The 20,431-nt window shown below is 32.3% G+C and overlaps 3 protein-coding genes across 3 annotated transcripts in view; 2 read left to right on the top strand and 1 right to left on the bottom strand.

Annotated features, from left to right (window-relative positions):
- Positions 1-20,431, top strand: part of LOC125825616 (protein NRT1/ PTR FAMILY 5.2-like) — a 58,747-nt gene that overhangs the window by 12,305 nt on the left and 26,011 nt on the right. The gene's annotated exons all lie outside the window — the stretch shown is intronic.
- Positions 3,749-4,585, bottom strand: LOC125825676 (uncharacterized). Its single transcript, XM_049504998.1, has one exon. It carries the CDS (start codon positions 4,583-4,585, stop codon positions 3,749-3,751), a length of 837 nt encoding a protein of 278 aa, XP_049360955.1.
- Positions 10,377-19,472, top strand: LOC125825625 (nucleolar GTP-binding protein 1). Its single transcript, XM_049504951.1, has 14 exons — positions 10,377-10,473; positions 10,718-10,847; positions 11,011-11,131; positions 11,250-11,314; positions 11,422-11,535; positions 12,384-12,458; positions 15,085-15,123; positions 15,208-15,279; positions 16,148-16,261; positions 16,960-17,031; positions 17,127-17,163; positions 17,869-17,981; positions 18,739-18,945; positions 19,291-19,472. The coding sequence occupies exons 1-14, from the start codon at positions 10,403-10,405 to the stop codon at positions 19,381-19,383; spliced, it is 1,323 nt and encodes a 440-aa protein (XP_049360908.1). The 5' UTR covers positions 10,377-10,402; the 3' UTR covers positions 19,384-19,472.

The following is a 20,431-nucleotide window of genomic DNA, read 5'->3' as shown; positions in this document are numbered from 1 at the left end:
TGCACAAGATGCTGAGGGCGTAGTTGAGAAGTTTGCTGCTGAGGTAATACAGAGATCAAACGAGGAAGACACTGTTTATTGTTTCTGTACAATGTTATCTAATGTTGTGAAAGAGGTTATTCCAAGGTACAAAATAGGGTGGGATATAGGAAAGATCAACAAGAGATTAAAAAGCCTCACAGAAAGTTTAACAACTTATGGTATAGATTTGCATGATATAAATGAAGGAGAAACATCTTTTAGAGAAGAGAAACTACAGAGTGGAGCTATTGGTGTTGAGAGATGGGGAGGTTCGGGAGGAGGGCATTGGAATTATAGGCCTAAAGGTGTAGTGAAACAGATAGTTGTAAAGCATGGATTGATTATAGATTCTATCATGTTTAAGAGCATTGAAGAAAATGGTGTCATGGAATCTAAAACATTTGGTGGTTCTGGAGGCCATCTCACAACTGAGGTAACATTAATGTCTACTTTTTGTCTATGTTGTTCGGACTCTTTAAACATGTTGTTGGATCATGATACGTGTGCGGTGATGTTTTTGGAGAGGCCTAACAACATAGTTTTTAGATCTTATTTGTTTGCACTTAATGAATATCTAAATATATCTTAATATCATTAAGTGGTATTTTTGTGAATAATTTTCACTACCATTCTATCCACACAATCATCGGCCACTTCACTAAACACCAACTACATCTGTCATCACAACCCCTATCATTGTCAACCACCATTACCGTCAACAACTAGGGGTGTAACCTGGTAATGTCGAGGGGGTTAGGATGAAACCACTTTGGGGGAAAATTATATTATTTATACATTGTTTTAAATTATTTCTTACATATATATAGTAGATGTTGAATCTCCTCTGCCTTCTTCATGTCTTTACTTTATATTTTGATCCCCTTAGTGAAAATTCTGATTTCACCACTATCGCCTAGAACCAACCACCTTTGTCATCACAATCACCAGCGTTGTCAACCACTACTATCAGTCACTATCACATCTACCACCTCAATATCACTATAACTATATCCGTTGTCGCCACCATTATCAACCACTACCACCACTATAGTGTTTGATCTTTACTATCAACCATTACCACCACTATATGTTTTATCCTTACTATCAACCACTTCCACCATCACATCTAGCATTGCCGTCAACTATCACCAACTAGTATAAGTTTTATTAGTGTATCCCATACAAGATCTTTTCTAATCGATATTGCCTTCGAGAATAAATTTAATATATAAATATATATATATATTTCAAGTGAAATAATAAATTTTTTCTTTGTTCCCAACCATCATTCAATATTCTCCTTGTTAACAAGGCTAATTAGCTTTTTCTTGAATTTTTGTAGATCAATATAGACAGTCCTTCAGAGTATTTGACAGGCTTAAGTGGGACATATGGACTCTATGGTCCCTATCTTATAATAAAATCCATCAAGGTTCACACTAACCTTAGCCATCATGGCCCTATGGGTTCAGTAATTGATACTGATACCAACTTCTCATTTATTATGCAAGGTGGGGTTGTTGTTGGATTTCATGGATTTTCAGGCTTATTTCTTGATGCCATTGGTTTGTATGTTATGCCAACAAGCATAAATTTACCTTCTTAGTAGGCACACCATCTCATTAAGTCGAGCTAGCTTATGTAGATAAGCTTTTAAGTATATTGATCAATAACATCTTGCTTGGATGGTAATTGTTACTCGTTGTATTGTATCGTTAGTTTAAATACCATATTTATATTTTGTATGATGTTGTTTAAATTTATCGTTAAGTAATGACGAAAAGTCTCATAACCATCAGTTTGGTGCGTGATCGCGCCTATTATATTGTATTGTTAGTTTAAATATCATGTTTATATTTTGTATGGACGTATCGTTTAAATCTATCATTTCTCATTTTATGTAACCGTGATCGCGTCGTAATCTTCTCATTTTGTCTTTACTAATTATTTAATAATCTTATTTTATTTTTTACCCTACCTTTTTATAGAGCTCTACTTCATACCCTACTTTTCTTATAGGTTTATCATTTTTATATGTTTATCATTCAAATTGTTGATGTGCGACATTATGTCTGCTTTTCTTTAAAAAAAATAGACAGAAGGATGAATCTTGCAGCTTTTTGAATAGTTCAAGGATGTTTTTTGTTCATTTATATAACACAAGGATGTACTTTAAGTTTAGGTCATACTTCAGGGATGATTTTAGCCAAAAACTCTCATTAATAAGTGTATTTGTTTACATTAACATTTAAACACTAATTTGGTATGAATAGGTCTTAATATCATTAAGAGGTATTTTTGTGAATAATTTTCACCACCATTCTATTTGCACAATCACCAACCACCACCGCTAACTACCTCTGCTGCCGCCACCACCGCCATTGACAACCATCACTACCATTGGCAATTAGGGGCGGAGCCACATAAGGCTGAGGGGCTTTGGATGAACCCTCAGCGAAAAATTACACTATTTATACATACTTTTAAAATTTCTTGTTTCTTTCGTATATATGGTAGATGTTTAACCTCCTTTGGCTTCTTCGACACTAGTGTGAACCACCAACCACCTTTGTCATCACAACCACCACCGTTTCAAGCAATACTGTCAGTCGCTATCACACCTACCACCTCCATAATTATAGTATATCCAGGGGCAACACAATGTGTTTATAAATGAGGCATTCGTCTTAGGCCACCAAATTTGAGGGCCACCATTTTTTTTAGTAATAATAGAATTATTATAAGTATTTTTAATAAAAATAAATAAATTGTATTGTATATTTCTTTTAGATTGTTTCGAAACATTAAAGAATGATTCTTTCTTTTTTGTCAATTTTTAAATTTAACTTCCACATGACAAGTTTAAGACCACAAGATTAAAAACTATTTAAATAATATATATATATATATAAAGATACAAACCAATGGCAATCTCTAACCTACAAATTAGAAAAAATAATTTGATGATAAAAAGTCTCATTTTAAATCTTATCTTATGATCGCTAAGGCGACTCTTGGACTCGAATCTATAAGATAACAAAGGCGACTCCACGGACTCGAATCTCTAAGATAACAAAGGCAATTCCAAGACTTGAATCTATAAGAAATTTAGTTAAGAATGATTAACAACCGATCCTAATTTGAATCGAGGCATATTAACCCCTCCATGGATAATTATATAAGTCAATAAATTGACTTGATCGGTCTATCAATAATCAGTCAACTTGTGTACTCATATGTGCCACAATTAGATTAATTACATTTTCATTTGCAATAACAAAGAAATGATAGGAATTTAGAGATTCCAATTTTTTGTTGCCATAGTTAGCTTAATTACATCTCTAAATTCCAATTTTTTATTACCACAATTAGCTTAATTACATCTTTCATTTCCATAACAAAGAAATGATAGGAATTTAGAGATTCCAGTGTCAATACACAACCTAGGCCAACATCAAAAGCATAACCGTAAACTCATGCATGAAGAAATCAGTTGTAAAAATGAATAAATGCGAAAAACAAATTGCATGTATCATTAATGTGACTTAACTACACGTAAAAATAAATTTAACAAATGTAACTTAACTACAAGTAAAAATAAATTGCTTCTATCATTAACAAACAAACAGAATTAAAAAGAAAAAACATACTAAATCTTACCATCATTCGATAAAAAGAAATACCAAATTCATAATGCAAGGAAAACGAAATGCGTCCTGATCGGGTATCAACGATAAAATGGACCAGATGGATCGACTTGCCTGCACAACGTTAGGTATGCCAAAAAAAGAACACGATCCTTTGCACCCGTTCGATGATTATCAGTATGTTCACAAAAAAACTTAAGTTCATCGAGTGTACAACAGCCCAACATCTGACCAAGTAACAGAAACAACCAATTTATCTTATTCTTATCTGCACAAATAATCGGTTTCACACTATTCTCTTGTTTACAAAATTGACAAGTAGGAAGAAGAGGAATCATCCATATAGACGGTGCACGTTCCTTCAGTAAAGTCTTATTTTTTATCACGTAAGATCCAATTTCAACAAACTTTTCTTTCAAATCGAATTCCATAGTGTATCTCCTTTCACACCTCTTGCATTGAACATCTCCGCTTATCATGAAAAGTTGCTTGGATAACAAATATTGCAACGTGTGGACTGTAGCTATTAAGTTAGTTGCCCAAGGAAATGGAGGAGTGATAGTCTCAATATTCACCTCTTTAGCATTACCCGGCTTTGACTTTAAGGAGTTACGTCTTTTACGCTGACCAGTTTCTTTCTTTAGAATGGTTGGTGTTAAAATCGCGAGTTGTGGGAGGTTCAAAGTACTCGATTCGTGATTTTCAAGTATGAGTGGTGGTGAGAGAGATTCGATATTTTCACGAGGTTGTATTCGAGGTCTAGTAGAACGGAAGGGTGTCATTAATGAAAGTTTCAAGAGTTCATCATCATCTTCTTCTTCTAGTAGATTTTCGCAACGATTTTCGAAATGAGTATGAAAATTCTTCCTCTTTCTATTGATTTCTTCATTGTTTTCTTCATTGTTGTGGTTGTTCATTGCAAAAGAAAGAAAATTTATACCATAAAAAAAGATGTCAAAAAAAGGTAAAATGAAAGAGGTATACATATACTTAAAGAGTTGCGTTAGAGATAAGTCAAAAGAAACAGAATTATAGTAATTTCAGCTAAGTTAGAATTCTTTTAAATTCAAAAGAGTTACACCTCATTATAATTACCTAGTTAAATTAGACCAGAATTTTAGAAATTTCAATAGAGTTTGAATTTTTGATAAATCTAAATGATTAAGATTAACACGTTCCTACAAACGATTGACGTCTTGCTCATTTAAATATGTAAATTTATATGAAATATTAATTAGTTTGATCAAGTCAAACAAATTGAGATGGAAGTAATTATTTTTAAAATGGGTATTACAACTAACTGTGAAATACACGGACCAATATTAAAGGAAACTTATTATTGCAATAAAATAGCTACGGTCAAATAAATATACATTTTAGTTAAAATTATCTGAATAACACGACTCATACATATAATAATTAAATGAAAATTTATTTCAATAGCATTTTAAATTATGTAATTTTCACTTCTTCTTTGTTAGTTTTCTTGACAATGTAATTAGTAATGGTGGAGAGTAGAAAATGTATACTATTTATACATGATTAAAATTATTTTTTAATGTATTTATATAATAGATATTGAACCATGAACCTCTTTGACTTTTTTGTGTGTATATTTTTAGATGTAAACACAAAATGTTATAAATTACACAAAATATAAAAATTAAAGACTACATATACATATATACGTTGGGCTGTTAGAAGCATACAGAAGAAACTAATACAATCCTAATTTCATTTGAATTAGGAATCTTTCAAATTCAAAAGAGAGAGAAAATAATTAACTATCTAATTAAATTATTAGCGAAAAATTAGTTATTACATTTCCTTTTAAAAAACAAAAAAAAAAACTACAATATTTTTTTTTAAACCAAAACTCTCCTATATTCTTCCTTAAATTAGAGTCATAACTATACAATGCACCAACTTATATTAGAAAGAAAATTATAGCAAATCGTTATGCCGTTTGAGATTAGACAAAAAATTATAGCAAATCGTTATCTCGTTTGAGATTAAATTTGATTGTTGCAATATGAGTACTTAGACTACTTAATGGGCCGAGTTAGCTTGGACCCGCCCTGGTTCATTAATGGCTACATATTAAGGATTGGCCCAATTTGCTAAAGGGCTATGAAGGATTGACCCAATTTGTTGAGTTATATAGTACTTTTTATATAATTTTTAAATGGGAAAATTAGCTATATAGTCATAATACCTAACATATTTAGTCAAAACAACAACACTTTAAAATATTTATTTAAAATTACAGAATGTCAATTTTTTCAAAAATAATATGTATTCACATTTTATTATTTATATTTCCTTTTATTAATCAAAAGAGTCCATAATTGGATCAAATTCTAACCAATAACATATTAAAAATAAAAACAAATACACAACTATCCATTAATATCTTCCCACATCTTAGACGTTTCCCATCTTTCACCTTTCGCAATTAAAGTTTTTGTTTTCCCCCAATTTTCACGTTCTTAGATTCTTTTTCTTCAAGTTTTTTGCTCACATTGAAACACAAGGTATTCAAAGCTCGATTCTTCAACAAAATTGGTGGATTAATTCAAGGGATTAATCGGTTGGTAAACAAAATCTAGAGATTAATTCAAGAAATTTTGAATTTGGTAAAGGTAATATCGATTTGTTATTTAGAATTCTTTTGATTTGTTTTCAATATCACCGTCTATGGTTTTATTTAGAATTGTACATATTACGGATTTTCAGTTAATTTTTTTTATTTTTATTCAAGTTTGTTTACATATTCATCTAACATTTATGTATTTAAGATTTTTAGTCGTTTAAACAATTTTTTTCTAATTTCGTTTTAATATTTCAGAAATTCCTCCAAGACATTATTACTAGCATATGAATGGCGGTTAGAATCTCTTCATGGTATTGACACTAAGGGATATGGGATCAATTTCAATGGCCCTATTAAAGGTGCCACCAGTTTCCCCCAAGTTATTCTTACTGCAGTTGCTTTCAATAGAACTTTGTGGCATTGGATTGAATCGGCAATTGCAGTTGAGGCAAAGGCTATGTACAATACGAGATTCATTTCAATATGGATGCTAAATTGTATGTCAAATTGATTTGTAGTTCTTGAAGAATCATATTTGTATTCATTTATTTTTTTCACAGCGTAATGTAATATTTTTATAATTTTATATCCTTTCCTAAATTGTATTCATTCCAATATACATGTGTATTTGTATTCATTACGATTTTCATATTTGGGTTTGTATAATGACATTTGTATTTCTTTATTAGTTTGTATTCATTCTAATAAGTATGTCAAATGAAATACAAATTATTAAAATTTCGTTGACAAACAACTTTGGAAGAAGAATTCCCAACTCAAACTTCAATATAATCGGTGTTCTCCAAAACTGAAACTTTCTTTTTTTTATTATGTTTTCATCATAATTGTATACCAACAACTTTTGCATTTTATGTGCTCACTTTACCATTCAAATTAAAACTTAAAACTGATATTTTACTTTCATAGTGAAAACTAAAAATTGTATCCAAGTGATCAAAATTGTATTACATAACTGCCAAATATATTTTTCTTTTATTTATTACAAAAATGTTATTGATTGTATCCCAATATAATCTATCATTACATATAAATACGAATTAAGAAAGGATACAAACTTATTTGTATTCATTTTGTGTTTGAAATACAAAATGATATTGAAATACATAATTATTTTTGGAATACAAACTGAGCTAGAAAAATAGTTGCTACAATTTTAAAGTGAAATACTAATAAAATAACAAAACTGGATATTGTAATATAAATACAATTATTTTAATACAACTTATTCTATGTTTTTCGAAAACAATATTTTCAGTGAAATAATAATAATATAACAAACTGGATATAAATACATTTTAGTTTGAATACAACTTAATTGTATCCAATACTTAATTGTATCCAGCAATCACTACAAGTCAACAAAAATCTGCATACAACCACTAATTAGTTGATGTTTTTTACTCCATAGTTGTACGTTGTCCAGAATTGTTATGCTTGTATCCCTATAGTACAAAACATCCGTAAAAAGCTATAAATCCCAATACATACAAAGATTTCACTAATTTAATCAGGAAAAAAAACAACAATTTATACTCGACATATGCGAATATTTCATCCAAACAAGAAAAAAAATAAAAAAAAATACCTGATTGTTTTTCGATTGTTCACTAGATGCGACAAATTTATATAGTCCTCAATTTTGAAAAATTTCGTTTAAAAAAATATGCCATATTCAACTTGAAGAATCTTTGAAAGTTATAAGATGAATGATTCGGAAGACAAACTAAATTATTTTTTAAAAAAAATTGATGTTCTTAAGAAGAAAGAAAAAAAAGCCTCGACAGAAAGAAGGAGATTTATAATTTTTTCAAAAGGTAACTGATTTGTTTTTAAAACCTTTTTTTACCTTTTTTGAATTTTTTCGTTCCATGATTTTCTCTTTTCTGTTATTAATTTTTGTATTCTTTCAAATTAATAAAAATAAAATAAATACATAACTAATCCATTAACAAACTAAAATAATGATATTTTTAATAAATAATGAAACTGTTGCTAAGGAGTCCCACTAAAAGATAAAATATTGCTGTTTTGAAAATTTCCCCTTTTTAAATAGGTAAATTTACATGAAATATTAATTAGTTTGATCTAGTTAAACAAATTGAAATGGAAGTAATTATTTTTAAATGTGTATTGCAAGAGATACAAGGACCTATATTAAAGGAAACTTATTAGAAGAACTTGTAGTCTTGTTTGTTTGAAAAGATAATATGAAATCTTGTTATTTCAATAAATAGCTATTGTCATAATGCTTCTCAAATAAATATACATTTTAACTAAAATAAAAAATTATATGAATAACACGACACAGACATATAATAATTAAATGAAAATTTACTTAAATAACATTTTAAATTAGATAACTTTCACATCTTTCTTGACTGAGTAATGGAAAATTATACTGTTTATACATGATTAAAAATAATTTTTAATATATATATATAATAGAGGTTGAACACTTGAACATTTTTTACTTTTTCGTTTGTGAAACTCACCTTAATCTCACTAGTTTAGGAGCTAACTACTTAGATATACGCTAGTTTGTAATATTATGAATCTTACCAGATTTTGGTGCGTTTAGATACATGTATTTCGAGATACATGAGGTCAAAATTAGATATAATTTGTTCTAGGTACACTGCAACCAAGTGATTCACATGTATTTGAGATACATAACAAATCTCATTCACCTCTCATCTCGCTCGCCACTCTCCTATATATCTACATGTGAATCACACAAGATACATACATATACATATATTTAGAGTGATTAGCATATACATGGAATATATGGCGATCTCGCTCACCTCTCTCTCTATTATAGTATATGATAGCAAAAATTAATAAGATACGTAATTATTTAAAGATATAGATATAATTAATTACCTAATTAAGTTACTAGCTACCAGATTTAATTGTTACACTCTTCTTTTTTAAAAGAAAACCTACCATATTTAATTACTACATTTCATTTTTTTTATTCGGTTAGTTTTTCTCGATCTCATCTAAAACTTTTAAATTAGATTTAAAAGTCGTAGAATGCACCAATTTACATTAGAATTTCTTTAAATTGCAAATCGTTATTTTGTTTGAGATTGAATTTGATTGTTGCAATATAGTTGAAGTAAGTTGTCACTTTTCAAATATTGACTATTGAGTCGAGGTTTGTACACTACCTGACTACGTTGTATAAGATGTAATAACTTCTCAAAGGCGAGTACACGCTGTATAAGATGTAACTCCTCAAAGGCGAATAGACGTTGTATAAGATGTAATTTTTCAAAGGTGAATAGACGTTGTATAAGATGTAATTTTTCAAAGGCGAGTAAATGCGAGTAATGCTAAAGGGGTGAATAGCGAGACCTTGTTCTCTTAGCAAACTTTTCATAATAAATGAAAAGTAAGCGGAGACATCCAAGATAACTTTTCATAATAAGCGGAAATGTTCAATGCAAACTTTTTTCATAATAAGCAGAAACGTAGAAACGTTCTATGCAAAAAATGTAAAAAGTGACATAATATTTCAACTTGAAAGAAAAGTTTTTTGACTTACCTTAACCTAAAATTGTAAACTGACAAAGCCCTCTTGTTCCTACTTGTGAATTTTGTATCCTTCCTACTTGTCAATTTTGTAAGCAAGAGATTTGGACGAAGCCTCCTAGTTGTTAATTTATAATAAATTGGTTATTGTGATATTGTACTCTACATGAGCAAGATGAACTTACGATGAACTTGAATTCTTTTTTGTGAACATACAAAAAAAAATAAAATCATATTCTTTTTTTGTGAATATTATCCGATGATACCCAACACGATAGAAAAGATAGCACTCAATTTTGAAACGTCCCTAAATGGGTCTGGTTGGGTTCACGAATCCCGGTTATAAAGTTTATAATTTATACACATTGCAAATATAAAAAATATTTGCACCATCAAATTTATCTTACTTTAGGGACCTAATAATATAAGCAAATAACAACTAAAATTAGCTTCTTTTGCCCTTTTTTTTAAGGATAAATTTGTATCCTTGTGTTATATTGAAAATCGTTTTAAAGGCCACTACCACTACCGCCAGTCCCTTTTTTTTTCTTGGGGATATTCAGAGCTCAGCGCTAAGAGAGATATGAGCGGTACTTCAGGTCTTCTTCAGCTATGGCAACTTCCGTCCTCATCACTGTTTTTCGGCCGTTCCAAGCTTTCCAAAGGTACCGTTTTGTGTTTTTCAATGCAGTGAATTAAACCTAAAACACAATTTTTTTCCGGATTGTTGTTACTCCGTGCACTTTGGAGACAATTTGATTTCTCTATATAGTCTCCCTATGTACTTATATTGGTCTAACACGAGATTTTGAAATAGCATGAATTTTGGTACGGATTTGATGATTTAACTTTTTGTTTGGTCTATTTCTCCAATAACAAATGTGTAGTTGCGGGGTGCAGGTCTGTACTTGGTTCCTGTACGTGTTTTGTATCCAATGTCATGTTTTTGTAAGCAAATGCAAACTACTACGTATGCAATTGCTAAAGGAAGCTATGTATCAAATCCACAGAACCAACAAGAAAACAAAGTATAGCTACTCCTTTACTTTCATTTTTAGATTTCTATTACCATTTGAATTAATTTTTATAGTTGGATAGTTACTGTGAATTACCTCTGTCCTGTTCTATGAATGAATGCTGATCTTTTATTGTTCACATTGAAAGTGAATGCGACTACTCATTTTTTTGTAGGAAAAATTGACACCTAAGGTAGAAAATGTAGGTGCATTTCAAAAATTACCCATGGTAATGCCGTCTGTAGATATTCTACATTCAGCACTAAGGAAAGCAAGGAGGGTCTCGCCTACAAAGGGTAATCTCGTGTTATGTACTTTTTACTTCCACCTCATCATTGTAGTATCAATTCTTGTACTTGACTCAAGCATGCACAGATGAAAGGAATTATCGCATTTAGTTAATATGTTTAACAGGCATTGCTAATGCTGCAAAACGTGAGAGAAATAAAGGCGCAAAACAACTTGACGCATTAATGAAGGTGAGATTCTCAAACAGACTAATGCTTCTCATTGGAGGATACATCTATAATTTTGATATTCTCATACGAAACAGAATTTACATTTATCATTCATTTTGTATATGCAGGAGTTGGCTGTGCCTTTGAGGACATACAAAGAGAACTTCCCAAACAAAAAATATTTGCACCCTTATGAACGATCTTTGATTGAGTTAACGCTCGGAGACGGAAACTATGAAGATGTAACTTTCAATCACTCTAGTATCTTGTTCCAAATAATGGTATTTCAGGGAAATTTAGGTCATTAGTAACTTTTCCTGCAGGGAAATAGCTTTGAATTTTGAAAAATGATTTTTTGACTCTTCAGAATAGTACATGTAGTTAAATTGGAAGTTTTAAATGTCTCTGTCCTGAAAATTAAAAGATAGTAAAGAAGAAAAAAAGGATCAATGCTAGGAGCATATATCTTGGGGTTTGTTGTGTTTTATGTCGTTTTTAGCTAATCTAAGTAAAGCTTTGAGTTTGTGAAGTTATTTGACACGTATATTTGACAGACATGAAATGATTCTGTTGGGTCCTTCAGTTGGTTGGAGTGATTTTCAGGGTCTGGATTTATGTTTCAATATTCATTGAAACTAGCATTTTATATATCGTCAACCCCTCTCAGGAGGTTTATGGTTTTCATTTCTTGCATGTTTTAATGAAAGGTTCAACTGTTTAAACTCTACATTTATTTGAAGTGTATCTTTATTACATCTTGTTCAACATTTGGGATGTAATGTTGGCACCGTGCTAATTTTGAGTTAATTGATTGAGAAGAGAAACTAATGTATGTAACTCTGTGATTTTTCTGGTGAATTGAGGTGTCAACATTTAGTGGTACATTGTTTTTTTCTCCGTTCTTGTATGGCTTTTTTTTGTCTTTTCCTATCAATAGAACTATCATCTTTTTTTCCTTCTCAAAAAAGAAAAAAAAAACAAGAAGATGTGTATCCATTTTTTTCCTTGTCTTCTCTACCCTAGATATTTATTTCAATATTTTTGGTTTGTCCCTCTCATGTCTTACATCTAAGTAACTACACTTTTGCAGGTATTGGGAAAGTTAGAAGCTTTAAGGAAAAAGGTGGTATCAGTTGGAAAGGAACATGCATCATTATGTGCTAAGGTTGGAAAACTAGTTGCATAAAATAGTAACCTACTTTGTAATTGTATGCTGCTATTCTTCTCACCTCTCCCCGCTCTCCGGTTTTTTATTTTGAAACATTCTTAGGTAAAATAGCCCTCTAGATGACATTCTTCTTTTTGCCCCGTAGGTATTCCATGTTATTATAAAATCTTCCATAGGAGCTATTGGTATACTTTGACTTGCATATAAGATTAGGCTCCCATCCCGCCACCCTTTCTAAATTAAACAAAATTATCTATCTCCTAGGTAGGTCAGATTTCTGTCTAATCTCCTTAATTCATGCTTGTGGCCAGCTTCTTCTTTTCTTTGAGTCTGATCCACTCACATCCCTAACCTGCAGTGGCCTTATTGAACCTCTTTAGCCAACATCTTTAAATCATACAGATGCTGCAAATAAAAATAGACCGCTACTATCGCTATTGTTGTGGAATATTAAGGAGAAAAATTAGGCAAACAAGTCAAGATGTTGGAAGTATCTTCAATTTGTTATCTCATTTATGGTAACATCTTTTGCATGATCCATAGCAACACAATTTCTTAATTTCAACTTGACTAGGTCCTATATTGGTTTGGACTAGTGATTAAAAAATGAAGGCTACGTCAAGTATGCGAGAATAGATGAACAAGAATTGCAGAGAAAACAGGGAAAATTCTAAAGCTCCATCCTCTCCTGATTGCTTATTTTCATGGAAGGTAATAAGAGGAAAGACCTGTATAAAGTCTTTGTTGAATGAGCTGGCAGGTTTGATCATAATCTGGTCCTGGTGTGAGCTGACAGATTTGATTGTGATCTGGTCCTCTAAATATGGGATAACATATAATTTCAGGAGAAGTTGTTAGGAGTTGTTCTATGAAAAATTGTTTAGATGAAATCTCTTGATTCAAGGATCTCCTAAGAATTAGGAACTGGTTAGTCTATTTTGATCGTACTTGTTCTCTTATAAATTTAGAAATCTCAACAATGATTGAGAGAAATCAAGGATTGTATTCAATGATAAACTTTTGAGTACATGCGCCTTTATATAGGAGTTGATATAGAGTTGTAGGGTCCTAGGCTAGCTACACTTAGAGTTATACTATAATACAAATACAATTACAAGAGTAGAGGTTAAGTACAACTACTACACTTACATAGCCTAGTCCTAGTCCGACTCTAACTTCTTAACAGCCAACAAGACTTCTAACAGTTGTACCATGCTGATCAACTCGATCCTTATCTTCAGCTTGATCCTACCTTCAGCACTTCCCCACAAGCTAGTGAGTGGTAGAACAGTTATTCCTAGCTTGCTTCTAAAACCATCAAAGATTTGCTTTGTCAATGCTTTTGTATGAATGTTAGCTAGTTGATCCTTAGACCTCACAAACTGTGTAAAAAGTTGACTTCTGGCCACCTTTTCTCAAACAAAATGATAGTCTATTTCTACATGTTTGGTTCTAGCATGCATAATTGGATTTATTGTCATGTACAAAACACTCAAATTATCACAATACAATGTAGGAACTGTCTTGAGGTACACTCCGAGATCATGAAGTAGGTAGATGATCCATATCATCTCTACTGTACAGGAGGCTAGTGCTCTATACTCAACTTCAACAGTTGATCTTGCTACTGTTGTTTGTTTCGTGGAAGTCCAAGAAATACAGTTTGCACCTAGGTAGATGCTATAGCCTGTAGTGAATTTAACTTCAATTTGTCAATTTCAAGAGCAAAGTTGAAAACCCCAAAAACTAGAAAGTGTTCCTCACAAGATAAAGTGTTTTTCTCTCTTCAATTTTTTTTACACTCAAACTCTCATTTCTCAAGTAAATTCTCTGACCTCCAATTTCTCTCTCCTTTGGGCTATTTATAATTTACCCAAAATCTGGCCCAAAACTCACTACATGACCCATTGGGCGACATTAGTTGGGCTCGCCAATCACGTTGGACGAATCACCCTATGCTCTTCAGCTTGCCTTTTTTTTCTCTAAGTTTCAGGTGTTTGAACCTTAGTTGGTGAACTCATTCAAATCCACCTTTCATATTCAACGTATCGCTGAGTACCACCTTAGTTCGCATTTCGAGCCTTCACTTTTTCTCCTTGTACTATCGCCTTCGGCGATGGTCAACCTGTTCGCCCTTTCTCATATGGCGAGTCGCCTTTCTGTTTGGAGTTCGCCGACTTGCCTTGATAAACACAAGTGTTGTGTACTGTCACTTTGGGCGAGGCCCTGCTCACTAGGCGATCCACTTTTCTTGTTTGGCGATCATCAATGTATAGTTTGCACTTCTTACAATTTTGTTCATTCTTTCAAACATTCATCCTTGCCTTGTTCATTAGCCTTCATAGCTGCAATCATCAAAATATAATTAGAATAGGACATAATTAGGCATTGAGGACACTAATTATTGAGCTATTAGGCCTCTGTAGATATACCACTCATCAACCCATACACAATCTTGGGAATGGATGACATGCTTAACAGCTCATGTTTGTTACAAATGTTATTATGTTCTATTTTCTCATTATTGATTTGATGAAATATTTAAGAAGTTGTTACTTTCTACTTTTATGGTTTCTGTTTCTATTTAAGATGCAAATCAAGTAATTGATGCAATTTGTGCCAGTCATTATCTAAACGAGAAGCAGAGGAGCGACTGAATGAGGTAGTCTGATAGTTTCAATTTTACTGAATTTTATATTTATCTGATATAATCCATAAGTTGATCTGTGAGAGAGTGTCTTTGTAGGGATTGAAAAGAATTGAGGAAATATTTGATGGTGATGGAAAAGCTGTTGATGAACTATTGAACATTGCCAAGGTAATGCCAGTTAGGGATACACTATGAGTCTTATAGATGAACTAAAAGTAGAAAAAGAAGTGGTTAGATATATGCTGACATTAGTATACTGAAAACTGAAATGAAGTTTCAAACAATTATTATCGCGAACCTTCATTTAACACATCAGAAGGATGTCAAGAAAAAAAGGGACATGATGCAATTACATCCAGTTTTATCATAAGAAAAAAGCGCAAAACAACTTCAAGGTCCGTCGGGGTTTTACGCGCAAAGTGCAAATAAAGCGTAGGCTTTAAAAAAAAAAGTTGCAACTGGAGAAAACATACCAATATATATGTTTAGTCCAAGAATAATAATTATAAGCATGAATAAAAGATATATGGATAAAGAAACTGATTTTTTGTTAACGGTAAAGTGAAATAACAACTGTTTAGTGTCGCCTCTTCCTGAAAGTATACAAATATATATGCTTAGTCCAAGAATAATAATCATAAGCATGAGTAAAAAATATATGAATAAAGAAATTGAATCTTTGTAAACGATAAAGTGAAATAACAATTGTTTAGTGTCGCCTCTTCAGGAAAGTTTGTCTTAGAGCCTTGATGATGACATTGAAGCACACATTAAGCGAAGCAAGACACTCAACATGTTTTGACCCTCGCTTTAGGGCTTAAGCACGCTCCTTTGACAACACTGATTACATCGAACGTCTGTGTCTATGATTTTACAACAAATACAGTAACATTACATGTCATGATAGCTAGCTTCGTGATTGTGTGGAAGCTTTTTAGTTGGATTTCCTAATAGATGATTATTAAACAATGATCTTTGCTTGTGTAATCGAAGAAAGTGGTTTCTGCCAGTCTCTGACAAATTTTACTGGTGGCAGACATTACGGGCAATGCCAGTTGTCGATCTGGAAACACCAACTCTCTGTCTTGTTGGTGCTCCCAATGTCGGAAAATCATCTTTGGTTCGCGTACTTTCGACAGGGAAGCCTGAGGTACGTACTAAGTTCGCTAGCTTTCATTCCATTTTTACTTGTTTTTTATCTGGGATAAGGGATTTCACCCATCATTCTTTAGATAGTTATACGTAATAATATGTATGCTCTTGAGGAAGGCAAATTTTCTAGAGTTACCATCCATTGAAAAAAGACTTGGGTGCGAAGAAATTTCTTATTCTGAATCTTGGTTTTCCTTCAAATGCTTTTCTAAAATCTGACCCGTATTTAGTTTGGCTAACTCAGGTCTCAAATGTTAGATCTGTAAAAGTAATAGTAAGGAAAAAGTGAAGTGGAAGATAAGCAATGAGATGGAAGCTTAAGAAATGACCAGATATGATTATAAACTAACAATTATTACCAATCAATTTAGTTTCCTCTTTACCTAATCACTGTTTCGTCAGTTATTTTATCTGGTTTGTTATAAAGATGTTTCTTATAGTTTGGCATTATCATAGGCATGGATGCATTGGTAGACAAGTGAATTTTGAGACTTGTCTACGGCTTTACGAATGAGTAAAAGGAATTTGGTTTGATGTTTTGACTAGAACTAAATCCTAACTATACGTACTTTCTTGCATGCCCCTATCAACCATATAGAAAGTTTTTGATGTACTTTCTCCAGTTGATTGCATCTTTTCATCACATACTTTTTTTTCCTTGATTGAGTTCCCAGTAACGTCATTGAATCTTATCAGATCTGCAACTATCCCTTCACTACTAGAGGAATTCTGATGGGTCATATTAATTTGAGTTACCAGAATTTTCAGGTTAGTCTTTATTTCAAAGTGAAAAGGTTTTCTCAAATGCTTCATGCCTTTTTGCTTCTTCTGCTATTTTACTGATTAAGCATTTTTATCTTCAGGTTACTGATACCCCTGGTATCTTAAGGAGATCTGATGGTAAAAGTTTCTTCTTGATTTACCATTTGAATAACGTGAATATTTTTTATGAATGCCTTTACTTTCTCCTACATAATATAAAGAAGCCGATGACACATCGTCAGTTTTGTTGGTCGAAAAGATTATTTGTAGGATACGAGTTGTACAAATTCTCTTGGTTTATCTGTGCATAATGATGTGTTTATGGGGAAGAGAGTTAGTTGGACTAAAACTTGGTATACTATTGACAGAACTTTTACCTTTGGCATGCAAAAATCTTTTGGGTAAGTGTACTACTTAGACGACAAATTATTATACCAATAGCCGCAATTTCGCTTATCCAAGTAACAGTCTAGTTCTCCAAAGAACTAGAATAAAATTGGCTTGTTTGAGATGAGAAGGTATTGCTCAATTTCTACATTAGAATGAATCTAGTGATGGAAAGTTGTCTGGAATGGGTGTAAATAGAAATTCCCACGTTTTGACATAAAAGAAAAATAATGCAACTACAGTCTTCTTTTTGCTAGCTGCTTAGCAAACAGTGAGACATTACTTATACTTCTCTGAATTTCTTTCTTATGATCTGGACTTTTGTATTTTGTTGTAGACCCACTTAGTGGGATTTCACTGGGTATGTTGTTCTTGTGTTTTGTTGTCAAGGATTACATCTCTTATCTTTTTATATATGTTTTTAACAATTTTTCCTTATTTTGATTGAACCTGCAGAGGAAAGGAATAACTTGGAAAAGTTAACACTTGCTGTACTCACTCATTTGCCAACTGCAGTACTTTATGTTCATGATTTATCTGGAGAATGTGGGATGTCACCTTCTGATCAGGTTTCTCAATGATTTCTGTGTTTCTGTTTTTACTGGAACTTTGATCTTCAAGTCCACTAGTGGAGAGGGGTTCTTTATTGTTTTATACCGGAATGGTTTAACCTGAAGGTGGGATCTATTATATATCTGAAGTAATTATGCATGTGTTAGAACTTGCGTATTCATGATTTTGATAAGCTATTTTATTTTGTTCTCTAAATAATGAGAAGATGGATAAAATGAGAACCGTCATGTACTAGTAGTGTATATGGACAAAAAGTTGACGTACTAGAACTTGCATATTGGTGATTTAGGATGAACTATTCTCCCCAATAATGAGAAGATGGATCATATGAGAATGGTCACGAGCTAGTAAAGTGTACATATTTTCTCTATCAGGAGCTAGTAAAGTATATAGTAGGCAGTAGCTGGGCTATATAAGAGATTCCAGTGAATGCTTCCCGTTGCTTTCGAACTGTTTTATTGGTTATAAAACTGTTTTGTTGTTTCTTCTATTTGATTTGGGGATTGGCTGTCCCTACATAAGAGCATCTGTCTGCTATATTAGAAACTGTTTTCTTGTTTCTTTTGTTTGATTGGGGGATTGTCTGTCCCTCCCCAAACATGTAATGTTGTAAATGTTCATCAGTAATCTGGAAAGCTTAGGAGAATGTCAATACACTTTGTGATACTGGTTTTTGCTACAGCCAATTTTTAGTCTTCTGTATCTTTTCTCATAGTATATAAAATGTTTGATTTCCAAGTGTGGTTTATGCAGTTTGTGATCTATAAGGAAATGCGAGAGAGATTCAGCAGCCATATTTGGCTTGATGTCGTGTCCAAATGTGACTTACTGCAAGCATCTCCTGTCATCTTTGCAACAGATGATTGTAATGTTGATAACTTTGAGCTGGTGAGGTATAGGAAGATGGGACCTGATGGAGCCCTAAATGTGTCGGTAAAGAATGAGATTGGTCTTCATGAGGTACCATTCTGTTCCCCCTCCGGCATGTTGCTAGTCATTTTTAGCTTGGACACAAAATACATAGCTTATGAGCACCTATCTGAAATTAACCGTGAATTGTTAGTTTGTTTTTATAAAGATTTAATTCTGTGTCAGAAGCAGAGGCAGAGACATAAACATGGATGTTGAGTTTTTTACTTAAGTTTCTTCAGACTATTGTAATAATCTCGCCGGAGTTGCTTTCACTATCCATAGTTTCACCCTATAGGCTAATAGAACTCAATAGTCAGCATGAAGTGCTATGTTATTTCCCTGAAGCTATTTCTTCGTTAGTATGTTCTGACATGTTCTTTTGGGTTTTTGTAGTTGAAGAAAAGAGTTTACGAGCTGCTTGTTTCTCAATCAGAAAGGATCAAAAATCAAAAGAGCAAGGAGGAAGAGCTGGAAGTTCCAAGCTAGTTGGTCTTATGCATTCCTAACAAATCTCTAACCTGCTGGAAATTGGCTGCAGGTTTTTACGCTTGGTAATTAGCTGGATCATGGTCTATCATGTACATTAGTGATCGATCTGTGGTGACACTAACACACATTTGCAGGTCCAAGAATACAACATGTCTCAGGCAGTTGGACAATGAGGTCCTCTTTTGCTTCATCTATAAGATATTCAAATCATTTGTCAAATGGTGCAGATGGGGTTGCCATATATGTCACATTCCATTCTGTAAGCTTTAGTTGTAGCAATATTAGATAAGTTTTTAGTCTGGTTTATGGATATGATATGAAATGCATTAGGAGGGAACCATCTTATATTTACAAGTAGAAATTGAGTGCATCAATGAATAAGTGCTCTGTAAAGTTAAGTTGATGTACATTATTACTGTTGAGCCTTGTTCTTCTCAGGAATTCTATAACCTTTGAGGTGTGTGATTTTACAAATTTTTGCTAATAATGATAACATGCATTTAGAACTGTGTCTTTTTTCTTTTTGGGAGAAGAAAAGTCTTTAAAATAGTGTGGCTGGCTACAACCTTTCTTGGATAATTGAGGAAGAGGCTAAAGGATTTTGAATTCAGCCCACTTACTTCTCCTCCACTCTACATATTTCAGAAGGTCAATAGCATAAAACATGCAAATGGATATTGACCATATACTGAGTAACTAATATGGAGTTGAATTTGAGATATTTTAATCCATTAATGTTGAGCTCACCCATAATTTTCATCACTATTTTGTGAGACCAAAAATTGTTCCAAAGAAACTTGAGAGGAACATAGTCCTTGGAGGAACAAAAGACCTTAGATGAATATTCTATTTGACCCAAAGAGGAAATCGATGTTAATTTCAAGTTTTATATATATATATATATATATATATATATATATATATCAATTGCAGCCTTTAGATCCTAGTTTGTTGGGTTGGAGTAAAAAATCATCTTTATTGAAAAATTGAAGAAAACCCCTTTAGATCCTAGTTTGTTGGGTTGGAGTTCTTTTTTTCTGAACAT

This window comes from Solanum verrucosum, unplaced genomic scaffold, assembly GCF_900185275.1.
Source record: "Solanum verrucosum unplaced genomic scaffold, falcon-dt-bn FXZP01000298.1, whole genome shotgun sequence".
Taxonomy (NCBI): domain Eukaryota; kingdom Viridiplantae; phylum Streptophyta; class Magnoliopsida; order Solanales; family Solanaceae; genus Solanum; species Solanum verrucosum.
The sequence above is the reverse complement of the archived record's forward strand: the minus strand, read 5'-3'. Positions and strand labels throughout refer to the sequence as shown.